A 17,334-nucleotide genomic window follows, 5' to 3' on the forward strand; every position below is an offset into this window, starting at 1 on the left:
GTGGAATTAATTCCAGCACCCTAATGTTCTTTTTCAGTACATTTTTGATCCGTTTGGCTGAGATAAGAAGTGGTGATCAATATTTAAAGATGTTTTTAATAGTAGTTTAAGAACTAAAATTCCACAACAGTAGTTAAATATTGCTATTTGTATGTTTTCTAATTGACCCATTTATTTGAGTAGTAAAAAAAAAAATTACTTAGCTTCACAACGTGTTTTCATTCATCCTGACAGAAAGCTCGTCAACTGTTAACCAACACTGGAAACACTTTAGCTGCTGCTGTACCACTGAGTTTTAGACTGTCCAGAGCAGATACATTTAACAAATGTGAGTTTTGTAATTAATTTGTAATAAAAGCTGATGAATCAAACTCTTAGCCACCACCTTCACTCTAAACAGGACCTCTGTTGGGGGCATAACGGATTACTCAGAAAAACACTCGTCACCACTCTAAAACCGGGGCTTCATCTACAGTATATTCTAGGATAGTCACACACATGCTGGTACTGATGAGAGGCACTATTACACCAATACAACACTGGTTCAATACTCTGCAGCTACTTCTCCTAGTAATCATAGAAATATATGTATCTGTAGGATGTCTGTTGGCAGTGACATGGTTTGGATGCATTTGGAAGGTTTCCTTCAAAATGAGACATCTACCACTTCAAAAAGTGACACCACATTCACAAAATTTAAATTGACTTTTTAATGGATTTTAAGTCATTTATAGGTCAACAGTAACACTTTCACAGACTGATTGCTCTATATATTTTTTTTTAGAAATACTGAATGATAAACTTAAGCTTATGAATCTGTCCCAAAATGTGTACAGCTTTTTTGAAACAAACCTGAAAAACTTACTTTTAGACAACATTTACGTCAAAGTCTGTCTCTTAAATTAATACAGTTCTTACTTAAATCAGTGATAGTCACGGCCATCGAAATTGTGTCTTACTGACTTAATTTGCATTTGAATGTTTTTACGCTTGACGCTGAATGACGATACATATATAAGCAATTTTTTAGATGACTGTTGAGAGCTTAGGGTGTAATTCATTTGTAGATGATAATCAAGTTGTAGTCTAAAATGTGCTGTGAGCTTTCAAAACATCAATTATACTCATTTAACTGTAACGTGTTCTTCCTGATTAACTTGCAACATGCAATATACTGAGAACTACTAGATCTTTCATTTAAAACAAATAAACAAAACAGCTAGAGGGTCATTTTCTCAAATTTGTCATCCATGGACACTGCACTTTATCACCTACCTAGCAGTGCCAAACACTTAGAAACAGTATCTATAAATTGTCCGAGGCAGTTCATCAATACCCAATTACCCACAGGTTATTTGACCTTGAGTAGATAAATATGTAGGGTTTCCTGATTTAGACGATGATGATTTAATTGAAATTATATAATTAAGGTCCATTGATACCTCAGTAGTATTGATGACAGTTTCATTATACAGTGACAACTGTATGTGTGACATGTCTCATCTCTGTTTATATGAGTTATGTAACTTTCATGTTTTGTTTTAGCAGTTGGATTATATGAATGTCAATGACAACATGTTCATCACTGTGCCCTCCTGAGGCATGGCATCTTGAATGCTGCCCATCAAATGCACAACTGCACATACTAGAGTCCATGCTGCTTTCTTACAACACCACCACAGTCAGCAGCTACTGTCTTTCTTTAATGCAGACTCTTTTTAAGCCTGATGTTTTGACAGTCCCTCATACTGTCACCTCTGTCTTGCTGTTGGTGACAAAGTATGGTTGTGGAGGAATGTAGCGAGTGGTGTGCAGCTCCTTCTCTATGATACAGAGTTTCTTTGGGCCATAGGTCTGTCGGAGCCCGAGCATGTCCTTGCTCTCCCAGGATCTTAGCACTGCTGGGCTAGCAGCAGTGCTGGAGCTGTAGGACAGTGACTGCGAGCTGCGGCTCTTGGGGCTTTTGTACTTGTGTCCGTTCTGCTTTGCAGACAGCTGTCTGGGTGGGCTGTAAGGATTACTCGGCTCTGGCTCCATATCCATATCCACAGCTTCCATGGGAAGGCTGCCCTTGGTTGTCATCTCAATCACTTGTCGCCGGTTGCTGTAGAAGCTGTCATTAGCTTTCTCTGCTAACAAATGCAGATAAACAACATGATAGTTCTTGTCATTTTTCCCTTCATTAGCCATTGCATTGTGTCCTGAGTGCACAACTAGACAGGCAGCTAAAAATAGGCCTAAAGTTAAATTGTTGTTGCTGAAGCATAAAAAAGAGAGAGAGGGAATAGAGTCAAGTCGTTCAACATCATCAGGCTTCACAGTGACACACATTTGATCTATGAAGTCGCACATAGAATATTTGTGATTTGAGGTTTAAGCCAGTGTTGGCTTTACCATACAGAGTGTATGTTCCCTTAATTCCCTTCATTACTTCAAAAGACCAGTGTGTAAGATTTAGTGGCATCTAATGGTGAGCTTGCTGATTGCAAATACCTTGTCTCACCCTCCCCTTCCAAGCATGTAGGAGAACCTACAGTGACTGCAAAACTCATGCAAAATGGAAAAGGCCATATCTAGAGCCAGCGATTAGTTTATCTGTTCTGGGCTACTGTAGAAACATGGTGGTGCAACACATAAACCTCTGTGGAAGAGGACACATACCCTTTGACTGGCTCATTCTAAGGTAACAAACACACGACAAATCCTAACCCTAACCATAATTAAAATCATGTTTAGTTTCCTTGATAGAAATAATAAATAATGATATATTTGCATCTTTACAACAAGGATCTCTGCCCTTTACTGCCTTGTCTTTGATTGATGTTTTATTCAAGCATCTCTTTAGGAGAGCTGGATCAGCTCCACTCACGCTCTGTCTTTGCCCATTTTTCGATTAGCCAGGTGTTCGCTAACTCAGGCACTGCCTACCAGCCTACATCAGTCTAATATTTTTTGAGCTCATGTTTTAATGCCTTTCTTCATCATCCATGATATGAAAACACCAGAATACAGTCAGAGGAGAGAAGGCGTGCATCCTGCAGAACACAGCAAACCCTCTCTCCTAGCAGGCCCCCAGGATGGCGGAGTCATGTTCTGCCCTACTCTGACATGCCTTTTCCATCCTGGGAAAAAAATATCACTGCCAAGTCTGCACACTGCAGTCAGCTGATCTCCACATCTTTCATCCGTCTCTACTTCCATCACAGTTTGTTAATTTCAAGACTCGGTTTGTATAGATATCAATACATACATTACAGATGAGTCTTCCTCCTCCTGCTGCGTGCTCTGCAGGCACCACCCCTCACCTAAACTTTACAACGTATTTCCAACATGTGTGAGAACGTCTGACACAGATAATCTCTGTATGCATGCTGCATGTGTGAAAGGGGACAAGACTGTCCTGACACAGTTTGGAGGGCAGTTCATGTTTCTACAGTAGACCAGTACAGACGAACCAAACTATCACTCTAGATACAGCCTTTCATGAGTTTCTTTTCTCCTACCAGAGTATGACATAAGGTGTTTGCATTCTACAAGCTCACTATTAAATGCCACCTAAGCCTGCTCAGTAACTTGTGATGACATGACCCCCATCCACTGTGGATCTTACGCCCCCATAGTGCACAGTAATGTACTGTGGTGTAGAATGATAATACTGTTAGTGAGAGTCAGTAAGGCTCACATGCTTCCCAATAGAGCACTGCACAGTACATCCTGACTTTTGTCATAATCATCTGCTGTAATTTGCTCTAAACAACCACTGTGTCCAATCAGGTGAGACAATGTATGAAACCTGCATTCACTTGAGCACTAATTGAGTCAGCGCCAACCAAAACTCCAGCATCAGATTTCCTGCTAACATTTCAAACTTTTTTAATGAAATGCCTCCCAGATAACCTTTAATGTGGTCTGTTCATCTGTGTCTGCATTCCAGATCACACTTCATGGTACAGGAAAGAGATGCAGTGATAAGCAGCATATCCTTTACAGCAGCTACTACCAGCCACATCAGTGCTGGCAGATGAACACGTACAGTATATTAGGACCACAGAGGTGCTCATGCTCACCGTGTACAGTATAGTTGCACCTCATCACTACAACCCACCTCATTTGAGTTTTGATTGCTCCTGATTGTCTCCTGTCCCCAGTCTCATTAGCTACGATTTGCTCTATTTTTATTTTCTCTAACTATCAGTTTGTTTGACGGCACTTCAGTGGATTAGCAGCGGAGAAGCTTCAGCTGCTCGTGTGAATCACAAAGAGTGAGCAGTGTTATGTGATTGGACTACTTCTACACGTATGCTGATAGCTGTCACCCATTCCAGAGCCAGGTCTGTCAAACAAACCTAATTGATTGAGGTAGAATCTATAAAAAGACTCATGTTTCATGGTGCTAAATAGCATCAAATACAGACCCACAAATATGCCACACTTTGACTCTGAATATTTATTTATTTTTCCTCTTTATATAAGGCTAATTGTTCTTTGAAATGCTACTGTAGTGGTTATTTTTGCAACAGGAAACAATACGAAAAGGTGGTGGTATATCGATTATGTATCACACAGCTGAATTCTCGTTTTCCACTTTATTAGACAAGTCAAAATGTAAATATTGATGATACATTCTCTGGGACTTAATGTTGCAAAGTGACCTCCTTGTTTTTGCATATAGGTAAAATTACTGGGTAGGCAGCATGGACAGATGAGCCATTTGTTACCACTGTAGCAAATAAAACACCTGTCTATACGCTCCCCACTCCACTGTAATATATAGACTTTCGGCAGTCATAATCAGAAAATGCATACTTTTTCCTAAATGTACATAAACTTTATTTTTTGCACTAATGGATCCCACTAGTTTTATTTAATGCTTTGCAGGAATGTATTTTGATTTTAATACTTTGACACTGCAAAAATGTTTGATTTTTTTTTCCTCGAGACTAATGAAAAAATCGTTTGGCATCATCTTGCTGAGTGGTACTATTTTGGTATTTGCTATTATTTATTGTTTCAGATACTGTTTGTCCAGGCACTGAGTGCAGACATTCCAAAATTAGCACATGAGAAGAACAGCAAACGTGCTTCTATAAATAAACGTTCAGTTCCCCTCTCTATTGGCATTGATGGACTGTGGATTAACTGACAAGGAGTTTTGTAAGCTGGAGATTCAAACCAACTAGGTTATTATTTAAAGAAAAATACACTGTTAAAGAACATATCTGATAGCATGTGTATTGCAAACAGGATTCTTCCTCTATTTGAAGTAAATAAAAAAACTGTCTTACATCATCAATAGTTTTTTGCCTGTTGATTTTTAACATAAAATTAATCACATTTAATATGACTTATTACATAAAGCATTTCATGAAGCATTTCAGATGAATGTTCTGCCTCATAAACTTATAAACATGTCTTCCATAGAGGACTGGGCCATATGCCTTATAAATAATATCTCCATATTTTTGCCGCGATATACGACATGCATCTTGGCGTACATATTTTCTCTCACATACCATAAACTCTTATGTAGTGCCATGATATAATTAGGACTGGGCAATATGGACAGAATCAAATATCACAGTATTTTTGATCAAATACCTAAATATAGATATTTCTTGATATTATGACAATACTGTAGAGATCACTATCGGTGCTTTCATGGAGCCCTACCTCCATGATTAATCAGCTCTGACACTCCTCTTTATATAACACAGGAAAACCCTGATTGATAATGCTAGTTTTACTTGCAGAGAATATAATGTGCTACCTAATCAGATCAAATGAGGAACAGCAACTGCTTTTTCATCATCACGGCTGATTGTAAACAACTTACCCACAGCCTTGAGCGTGGCATACTGGTTGAGATCCTTGATGGGCTTCTGTTGTTCATAGGGGCTGGTGATTGGTCCCACGGCTGGGTAAGGCTGAACTATCAGAGTTGATGTTTGAGCCAGGTTGTTCATCTGGTTGCTATCTGAAGGAGGGAAAACAGAGGACACTGTTTCCATTGTCGGCAGTCACGAATTAGCTTTAATCACTAAGGTAATATGTTCAAGTGTGTATATACAGTTTGCCTGATAAATATATACACATATACATGAGATAGGAATGGCAAGTATTGTCAAATAGTCACTATCTTATTATGTAATAATATTGGATGTTTAATTGTTTTTTTCCATTTGTTCATTTAAGTTAAAACTGGCTTGGTTTCTTTTAAGCAAAACTATGTTGAATTCCCAGGATATAAATCAGTTTGATGGATGGATGTGACTATAGAATAATTGTTTCTCTGACTTGGTTGTGTCACTTTCCCTTAAGTAGGTTTTTCTGGGGACCCAGCTGGAGTCATGACTGCTCTTTGCAAAACTGTACTAATCCTACAGTAGACATCTGGTAAATTAAAGGGTGCACAGCAAATAGACTGGCCCCCTGCCTACTGGCATGACAGAACAAACAGATGTTCAGAGTGTCTTCTCCTCGTTTAGACTGGAGGAGATTAGTGGAACGTACCACTTCGCAGGCAGCGGTTTGAGGACTGCTGCATGTGCTGTGTGTTACACAATCTGAGCAGAGATATCAACATGTTTTAGAGCTGATACTTGATGCATACAGTTTTGATCATTCTTACTCCTTTTAAGCATTAGGCACAGAGTCATGATGACGGTTATTTTAAATGTCATGAGGTCATACATCAGCCCTCATTCTGTTATTTGTCATGATGCAAATGTTCCCTGTAATAGTAACCTATCTCAGAGCAGTTGCTGGTCTTAATCCCCTGTGAGTCCAGCACGAAATAACTAATTAAGGATATCAATATTAAACAAAAAATATCAAACAGCTCATCAACGCCATTTTCAATGGTTAAAGTTTACAAAGTTTAAAATGTGTAAAGTCCACTAGTCCTTGGTCTAGAATGTGTCTGATAAAAACAGATCATTAATACAGAAAATAGGTTAATTAGGCTCTTATTCCCCACTGGTCAGCAAGAAACTTTATTACTGTGCTAATTAATTTGGAAAGTCTCAAATTATCGATGCTGTCTCATGAAATGATGCAGAGGACAGCTTTTACTTGGCTACAGCTCAACAAGCGGGTGGCGAAGACACATCAGATTTTGAGGTCATTTAAGGGTAGCAAAAAAAAAACTGATGGTGTCCGTGTGTTCTCCTTATGATTGTGATTTCTTTATAACAAGCTCCTATATTGTCCAGTTTTACTGAAGGCCTTATTTAAATTGTAGTCTTTAATAAAGACAGCAAGACACTTTCACACACACAGTGATTTATAAATGCCATACAGCATGTGGCTGCTTTACCGAGAAAAATATAAAAATTGGCCAAAAATGTAACAGGAGATCTCTGCATCTGATCTATCTGTGTTACCTTGTCAGGTTCCTTTTTGGGCTTGTTGACCTGTTTCACTTTCATACAATTCATCGTAAGTGGGCCATGCAGACTGGCTCTGATTCACTGTGATCCTATTTAAGCTAAAACTCTGATCATATGATGTGGTTCCATAGACTAAATAGAATATACAGTACTTCACTTGTGATGTATTTAACCCCCATACTTTATGATTAATACTGCTTTTTAGGAAATCCCTGGTACACACAGGTATGTTAAAATATACAAACAGTTAAATATATTGATATGATATGTAAAACTATTTCTGCTCATTAGGTCAGGGTATCCCCTTAAACGCAGAAGCCATCAAACATAAAATGTTTGAATAATTTGCAGCTGAATGCTTTGGCTGAACTATTTTGTATCCTAATACTGTCAAAAAAAAATGATTTTTTTTTTGGTCTGTCTGCATCTCTCCTGTAGCTCTAATGTCCTCTATTTATAGTCTAAGATGGGACCAGAATTTACTGCAGTTAATAAATGAGGACAGTGCTTTTGTTAACATCTGGTGCAACTTTTCTATTTTCAGGATGTCTAACTCAATTTAAACTGAGGCGCTGAAGCATGTGCTTGTTATCTCCTTCTTTAATGTTTATCTGACTTTTTGTTGACTGAGTGTCATTTGTGCTTGTACTGTTGTCAGAGTCGCCACTTTTATGTCAGCTGCTGCAAGAAAGTAGGCCACTTCTGGAAACTTGTAAGGTTAAAGACTCCATGGTTGTGTCGGGAAATAAGCAAGTTAACACTCTAGACACAGACACCTCCCTGGAACTCATAAAAGATTTAAGGGAGTATTTTGGGAGCTGTATGCCCCGAAATCAATGGTACAAGGAGAAGGGCGCTCTTATTTACAGACAGCCTACTTTCAAGTTGGTGATAAAGAAATATTCTATTATTTCTGAACCAATAACTCACCATTTCTGTCAACACTATATTTATATTGTAGGTGTCATTTGTCTTTTGAGTAATTTATAGACAGGCTTTTATGTGTTTCACTACGCTTAAAAAAATCAAGATGCATAAAACATATTGCAAAGTACATAATATTGAGTTGTGTAAAAATAATTAATAGGTGCAGATTTTTTGTGAAACAGCAAATATTTAGTTTTTTATGAAGGATATTACTGGAGCTTCAAGAAGTGGCAGTCAGGATGGTATAAAAAACTAAAAAATAAACTAACAATTTGTACATACTTTCTCATTTTACACAAACTATTAAGAGCAAAAAAAACATCTTGTGTTTCTGTACGCATATTTTGAAGCTCTCTGTCGGTTTTTAATTACCAGCTTAAAGATTGGAGGCCTCAGTGTAGAGTTCAGCGTACAGTATATGGCAGGTGGAAAATAGAAGCATAGGTAGACTCTACATTTCTCAGCTGCTGTCAGAGGTAATGCCGCTGAAATACATTTCTATCTGGCAGTGAGGAAATGGACTGTCATGCACCAGCGGAGCGCTGGCAGTGAGTGGAGACTTTGTTCTCTCTGGCTGACTGCCTGGAGTATAAAGAGGCCACACTTCACAATTGCCCCATGTACGCACATGGCCAGCAGGACATGAACATGATAGCACTGGTAGCCAAAGAAACCCAGCTCGCAAAATCTGTATTACTGGTGTCTTGAGGAGAATGAGAGCTCATAGTGCAGTCTAACAGATTTTTGTTATCTTTGACAGGCAACAGATGAGGAAAAGGGGCTCCTTCTGGAGCATTTCAATCACTGCTTTGCACCACTATCCATAATATACAGAGACTGTTATAGCTGTGGCATAGTAACACCTGCCACTAGAAAGCACAGCTGGAGAGGACAAATACAGGACGGATTCATGTGGCAGAAGATATCACCTCACCTCTTGTAACCTTGCAAGGATTGCTGTCAAGAAAACAATAATCCCTCTGCTGTTGTCAAGTCTCTTACACAGAATCCCTCCTTGCATCCCTGCAAGATACAGCAGTGCACTAAATCTCCATGTTCAAGTTCACCAAACAAAAGGAAAGCTGCAGTACATCAAATGTTTCTTCAGTGTGGTAGTGTATGAATTACATAACTTTAATAAAACATAAACCTTTAGAACATTTATACCGCAAAAGTGCTTGTCTGAGGTGTTCCACTGCAAATACTGCAGCCCATCAACTGGAGGACATCCATCATACAAAGTAATCTTCAAGCTTGCGGCTTCACTCATATTGATACCACAAGAGAATCTACACTATGTGGATGACATGAATACGGGTGTAATGCAATGCAAGTTTGTTAAAATTTGTTTATCTATTAACTTAGACATTTCTCTGCAGGTACATAAATGAGTATAGTGTGCACACAGTATAGTTAGAATGCAGTGATTCCCTTTACACTGCTATATGGATGAAAAGCATTCTGTCATTGGACATCATTTTTCCTATTACAACTAAATTACAACTAAAACTAAATATATCAGTATAAATATATAATGATTGTCAGGTGTTAAGATATTTTGTGACTCAAAGAAAGAGGCAAGTGGGGTGAGACAACTGCGCATTTTTCAAAGCAATTCAATTTTCACTTTTTTACAAAAGTGACATAACCCTTAAATAGGTGTAGAGACTCCACTTGTCTTACAGTGCAATGATGTTGTGTCATCTCACATTACTGATAATTTTCTTTCATTTCCTCGAGGGACTGGCAGGAAAAATGTGATTTTAAACCAGAACAAAAGGTCCTTAGTGCATTCACCTACTGTGTGATCTAAGTCTGCTCACCACAACACAACACAAGATACTACTTTCAAAAAGCTGCGCACAAATACCTTTCCCATTGTTATGAACTGGCTCTTTTATTCTAACCTGCACGTTCTTTGGTTGACAAACTAAAGTACTGAAGTTCAAACTATGCAGGCAGAATAACAGCAAAAAGCAAGTGTGTCATATATTATAGTATTTTGTAGTATATGAGCTGTACTACAATAGGTAATAATGATACTAAAGAAAACCCACAGTATCTCCTTCTGAAGACCAGCCCTGACTGTCAAAGTGTTGGCTGATTTTTAATGAACTGATAATTACTCTGCGAGGAGGTGCGGTAAGAAAGTGCTCTGATTTTAGAATGATTAATTATTATCATGTCAGTACTGACACCTCACTTCAGCTGATTTAAGGGAGCAAAAAAACATCTCACCTAAAACAAAAGGACATCTAAAATAGAACACCTTTCAAAATTTGAGGTTTGATCTGTTGCAAGTTAAACTGTATTTATCACTCCAGTAATATTTATAGTAAATAGGATGAGATGGAAAGGTTGGATAGAAAGTTTCAAGGTGACATAAAACTTGGGGGCCTTGTGGCAGCCAAGTAAAAAAAAACAAAACAAAAAAAAAAACGACTTAAACAGTACAAGTAGAAAACTGTAAATCTCTGTGTCCTGTCCTTAGGTTTGACTACTTTACATTTCTGCAACCAAGTAATGTACATGTATGAACATATATGTACTACGCATTCCCTGGATTGCTATTATATTGTGGATTACTCATCAAGAAGTACTGTTTGAAGAATTTGAGATTTAAGATCATTTTTGCTTGTGATTTTGCAAAATCTGTCAGCATTCCCACTATTTTTGCATCTTAACATTGTGGAAAACATTTGGCTCAGCACTTTTGGCTGAAGAACAATTTGTTGCTCATCTGTAATTTACTTTTTCTTGATTTGTAATAAATGTATGCATTCGAGTAGATGAATTTAGATTAATTTCAGACATGGTGTGCTCACTGAAAACGCTTAAATATTTGCACAACAAAATCCTGGCTGTGTATATGACGAGGTAATTTGAGATAGGCAGTCAACTGCCATGTGTGCCAGGAGCAGGCAGGTTTTCATTTGAACCACAGATTACACCAGGTGTTTTCTCTAATTAGCAAACCGTCCAAACTAATCAGTGAAATCACCTGCTGTACTCTTCAGTTGTGATGAGAGCATGCAAACTTCCATAGAACATGATAATCACTGGTATTTGTTTGCATCTGCCTCAAGTGAAACATCTTGAGAAGCACTCTAGATTAAAGGACATCAGTGCGCCACATATTGTCATTTCATTTTGATTTCCTTCATTCAGTAATTCCTTTTATGCTGTAACTGTGCTATAACCTGGCTTGATTATTTTATTGTTTCCTCGCCTTCTGACCTCACTACTGCATGACTTTGGACCTCATAATCAGGAGAGGTCATCCTCACTTGATCCACAAAAATATGTTATGTACTTTTTAAGTCTGTTATTTAGCTATAGCAAGTACAGTATCTATAAAGGAAGAATACAACCATAAAATGCTGCTTGACTGTGTCTGTAAAACGCTTTTTTCATATGAGATGCCATTTACCATAATTATGCAGCTTGAAAAGAGAGGAAGGGAGGGAGGCAGAGAAACCTTTATTGACTGAACCTGTCAAGGCAGTAAGCAGGTTACCATTAATAAGAACTCTTTTCTATATGTGTGGGTGTGTGTAGGTGTTGGTGTTGATGAAGGAGAGAAAGAGAGTGTGATATAATGCGTGAGGCCGTTGCATACAAAAAGTATTGGCTAAGAAACAGAGTTCTAGGTTGTCGGTGGTAATTAGTGTGTATGTTAAGTGATTGCTGAGGGCATGACTAATTGCCTCACCAGCCACCAGGATTTTTTTTTTCCTGCCACCATTTCCTGTTCCACAGCTAATTCAGGACAGTCAAGCATATATATATACTGTAAATGTATATAGGGCTCACAATTTTAGGTTTATATGCCTGTTTAAGGAAAAATCCAATCTTGTAGTTTATGAGTATCTATTGGAATTGGTTGTGGTGGTGTCATCGAGTCTGGTCAGTGAAAGCAGTTGGCAGAAGCAGATGGCAGCAGCATTGGTGAATAGATAAATGGAACCCAGCTGCTCTCTTGCCTGAATGTGTATGTAGGTTTGTAGCTACGTAAGTGCTGTGTACTGCTGACGCTGCAGTACTTACGGAGACTGTTAACCGTGACTCTGGTTTGTATGTTCTCGTAGTGCTGGCCAAGTCCAATGTCGTCCGTATGTTCTGCAGGATGGCGGATAACATGTGCGAGGGCTCTGGAAATATAAAAGATCAATCTCAGTGAGGACATCTTTAAGTAACAAGCACAAGTAAAGCAGTGCACTCCAGCTTTCACTAACAAGTTGTCCCACAATAAATGATAAAGTAAAGGGTTTGACTGTGCCTTCTGAAATCACTCATATGACCATGCTATTTTATGTGCTGCCTCAGTTAGAGGAAGATAAACTTCATGGTAAACAGAAATGTGGCTGTTTGTAGGAAAGAGGACACAGAAGTCTCCAGTGTTGTATTGTAGTGTAGTATTGGTCAAACTCGACACAAAATCCTACATTTCCCATAATGCAACTCAGTAGCATCTTTCCTTAGACCCTGTCTGTCTCCCTATCTTTCATATTCTGCTTCCCAAGTTCGTAACGTTTTCTTAAGTTCCTGGGCTGTCTATGAAAAAAGTCCCAATCTGAAACAAAAAATTTGAAAGTCAAAGATTTGAATTGTGCATCGGAGACCCCTCAGTTGACAGGACTTCCTAAAAACTTGGTATTTTGCCCAGGGGCAGTGCCTTACATCCTGCGTCACACAGAGTGTGGTGTGCCTGATGCACATTCTTGTCAGCTTGCTTTGAGTCATCTTGTCACTTTCTAAATAAACTAGCAAAACCGGTAACAAAGATGAATTCTCAAACTGACCTTCATTTTATACTGGAAAATATATTTAAGTCGGGGGTGAAGTGGTAGATATAGAGGTGGTAGTTAATCTTTGTTTCTCTTCATTGATTGATACGGTCGATTTGAAAATAGGTGAGTAAACTCTCAGCACATTTAAAGATGGAGGAGGTGGATAAACTGAGTTTACTTGGGTTTACCCCCCACTACCCCCCTGAAATAAATAGGGCTAAAATATATTGACAAGATCAGAGCTTTAGAAATAAAAATAGCCCATACTTGGACATTCAGTGCAACTTATTTTTGTATACTCAGAGTACAGGCTGAGACAGCCATGAGCTAACTGAAGCATGCACTGCTACACCCTGCAAAACCACATCCACCTGGGCAAATACCAAGTTTTTGACTAAGACTTTTCAAGTCGAGTAGTCTTTTTTTTGCCAGTTAGTGTGCAGTGATCTTCAGGAGAGTTAAGACTCCAGGAGTGGCTGCAGATTGAGCACTCAGCTCACGCAGCTTTTTCTCGGGGGTTAAATCATTCCACCTCTGTACATCAAGTCATCCTGTCCACTTGCCGGAGATGTCTGCAACAGGTACAGGTTGCTACAGACCCCAAGGACACAAAATATTTCTGAGACAGTGACAGCTGCCCTGAGGAAGAGAGACCCAGCCCGGTCAGGCGCTGAGATTACATATCTTCTGTCTTCTGCTTAAAAGTGGTGAATTTACAGCTTTCAGCAACTTATAAGGATATAGTATCTGTCTTTTGTTTGCTATTTAGTGTAAGCAAAAAATGTTTGTTGCACACTTCCAGTCGATCGTTAGCATAGTTAGCACACATTAGCTTGGATGCCATTGGTTTGGGAGTCTAATCCAGGCTTTAACTTGGCTTGTTTTCAATATTACGTGAGCGTTGCTGTGACCCTGAAAATCCTGCTGAACCTCATTCAAAAATCTAAAAATCTAGCAATTCAGTAAAGTGTTGCTCGATAGTCTTTATGAAAAAAAAGTTATGAATAGTCATATAATCATATCGAAAAATCCAATTCGACTCACAAAATTATGAGAATTATAAGTACAGCCCTAGACCCTGATAACATCATGGTGATGTCATCAGGGCTATTTTCTTAACGCTTCTTCCAAATCCACATACGGCATTTCATATATTTTCACAGGGTGAGTGGTACTTATCTTGAATGCCCCTCTAAAGTTTCAATTTTCTGACACCATTCACCTTCCTATCTGATGACCCTGTAGACTGGCCTGCCTTCTTATACACACAAATACAAATTCATGTGGAAACCATGCTCTTTTCTTTGTGCAGAGTTCAAGGGAGATAATTCATGAAAGGTTTCCCATGAGGGGCTGCTAAGTAGTGGCTATTGATAAGACAGATACACAGCGATGCTGGTTGGACAACTGAACAGGCCATGGCATTCAGATGAAACTGCCTATCAAGCCACTGGGGGAACTGAATGTTTTGCTCAGTACAGACTGAAGACAGTCTCCCAGCTTTTGTTGTTAAAACTGGATGGAAATAATGAGATTAAAAAAAAAAAAAAAGATGCACTTCAGTGATGCAACATCACTTACGCGACGACATACTTCACATGACATTACAAATGTAAATTACGTTTGTTTGTTTTTTTGGTTTGTGGTTTGGGTTAAAACAGCTATGGTACATATGTCCATATGTCTCTCCTGTGACAGAGATGACATCACTCAAGCAAAGCAGGAAGTGATGCAATGGGAGTCACATCCATAATGACAATTTAAGTTGCCCAAAAATGTAAATAATATTTCACAAAGGAATCAAATCCTGGTCTTCTGCTTGTTTGAGTTGTCCATCCACCTCACCTCCTCCAAATGGAGATTTTCTTGCTCTTTACATTTCTCCTGTCATACTTACCACATCCACTCGGGGGGCCTAACAATAAACAGACATATCAGTCGGAATAAACTGGTTGAACTGGCTACCAACATGGACATTTTTCTGTTAAGGACTTGCTGAACAATCAATCCAAGCCAAAGCGTTGGTGTACTGACATTTTTTGATTGATTTTTGATTGGCTCTGATTTGTTGTTTTCATTTAGGCGTGGTGGATTATTGCAAATGTCATTAGGAGCACTATGAACTATTGTCAGAATATAGTGACATATTCAGCAAATATGACAAAAAAAAAAGGTTTTTCTCAAATGTTTGTGTTTTTTTTAGCTTATTTATTGTAAAGGGTGGAAACTGAACTGCCACAACATGGACTGCTGGCTAATGCTCTTTCACAGAACAACAACTGCATATCCTCACTATAGACTTAAGGCCAAAATTAGTCTCATGTAGCCTGCGAGCCCCTTTGTGTCCAAATGTGAAATGTGTTTGAGAAAGATGGGGGGTGTTAGTGTGTTTGTCAGTACAAATTAGTTTTTCATGAAATGTTGTTCTACATCTTGCAGATACTAAATGATGCATTATAGAATTTGATCCAGAGAAAAAAAAATGTTTTTACCAAAGAGGTGTAACATTACTGGCAACCCTTAATGTAAAATAACTAATTTTAATTATTTTTGTGTTAACCATCTTCACTTCCTGAGTTATATTTGGACAAAAAATCTGTCATACGTGTGTAAAACATGTCACAACATCGCTGGAAATAGTTTGACAATCCTTTGTTTCAAATTAAAGTGAGATGTGCATGTGACTTGCTGTTGTACAGACTGGGTATGCAACTAAAGATGAACAGGCTGAGTGTCATAAAAGTTATTTTGATGGGGGATTCATCTTTAACTGTGCCCAACTCATTTTCCCAGTAATATCTCTCTGATTTAATATTAATAATGAACTTTGAGCTGACCTTCTTTTTTCATAGTGTTAAACAATTTAATTTGCAGAACAACTTGTCACTCTGTGACTTGGGTTTGATTCAGTTTTAGCGTTTTGTTCACAGAGGTGAGTTAATGCATAGAAACGACCACCTTTTATTTTATCAGGTTTTGACAGATCAAATTAGAGAAAATATAGGATAAATAACTCGCAACTCTAAAATAATTGGTCATTAAAATCACGCACATTGGTATAAATTCAAACCTACCTTGACATATTTTCTCGGTGCGGACGGTGCGTCTTTTCCAAACCGAGCTTGGTGAAAATTCCTATCAGTGCCATTATGGCCACGACCCCGCATATGACATACACAATGAGGTTGGTTTTATCCTTGGCGCTGTCTAGCGCCACGTCCACTTTTGGCGGGGGTCTTCCTGTCATCATCCACGGCGGGGTGTCGTAGTTCTTACAGGTGGTCTGGTCCAGCCGGGAGCTTTTAAACGCGCAGCAGAACCTGAAGCCACAGGTGCCGCAGCAGTACAGGTAGCTGCCCGTCCTGCATACGAACGGCGGGTCCCACTGGCCCATCACGTCGTAGTAGCCGCGGCACTTGTCCTCCATGTGCGGACTCTCCGTCACTCCGCTCTCCCCTTCCTTCGAGTCGTTAAACCCGGTCACCATAATGAAGTCGTCGACGGTTTGACCCGGCTCACCCTCCGCGTCGCACACCATAACTTTCACCAGAAAGTAACCGAGCAGCAGCTCTGTGCCCCGCATCGTTGCTCACTTTTTACCCCGCTCTTGACGCCCTGATAAGCTCTCATAAGCCCGGACGCATCTTCCGAAGAGACGAGGCACAGCCATGCGTAAATGTAATTAGGCTGATTCCAACTTCCATGCGTAAAATCAAAGTGCGCTCCTGTACTTTTCTTTCTTTGAAAAAAAAATGTTAATGCAAAAGCAGTTCGGGTTCTTCTGAAAAGGCAGCCCACTGTTGCTAATAGTTGGAGAGGGGTCGCATCAGTGAAGTGGCGCACCTGGCTTTGCTGGAGGGTGTCAGACACCTCTGAGGCTGCTCCGCTCCACACAGCCGATACACAGAGAGAGAGAGAGGGAGAGAGTGGGGGAAAGACAACGCAAAGTAGAAGAGACCCCGATGAGTGAGTTAATCATGAAGAGAGAGAGAGCGGGAGAGAGAGAGAGAGAGAGAGAGAGAGAGAGAGAGCTGTGTACAATGGCTCTAATTACAACTCTCACAGCCGTTTATTATTGTGGTGAGTCTTAAACTGTCTATAAAGGTACAGTCCGTGATTTAAGTCACACCAACGACAAAAAATTCCTAACACAGGATTAGAACCTGCAGTCACTCCAGGCACTGGCATTAGAAACAACTAAATCCAAGTTATTAGTAATACTTTTATTT

General features: G+C 39.2%; 1 protein-coding gene across 1 annotated transcript; it reads right to left on the reverse strand.

The window, feature by feature from the left end:
- Positions 1–1,364: 1,364 nt before the first annotated feature.
- Positions 1,365–17,000, reverse strand: shisa9b (shisa family member 9b). Its single transcript, XM_084744087.1, has 4 exons — positions 16,180–17,000; positions 12,363–12,466; positions 5,834–5,974; positions 1,365–2,132 (listed from the first exon to the last, which is right to left on the reverse strand). Exons 1-4 carry the CDS (start codon positions 16,686–16,688, stop codon positions 1,744–1,746), a joined length of 1,143 nt encoding a protein of 380 aa, XP_084600213.1. The 5' UTR covers positions 16,689–17,000; the 3' UTR covers positions 1,365–1,743.
- Positions 17,001–17,334: the final 334 nt, after the last annotated feature.

Source organism: Lutjanus erythropterus, chromosome 19 (genome assembly GCF_056507025.1).
Source record: "Lutjanus erythropterus isolate fLutEry1 chromosome 19, fLutEry1.hap2, whole genome shotgun sequence".
NCBI classification, from domain to species: Eukaryota; Metazoa; Chordata; class Actinopteri; order Lutjaniformes; family Lutjanidae; genus Lutjanus; species Lutjanus erythropterus.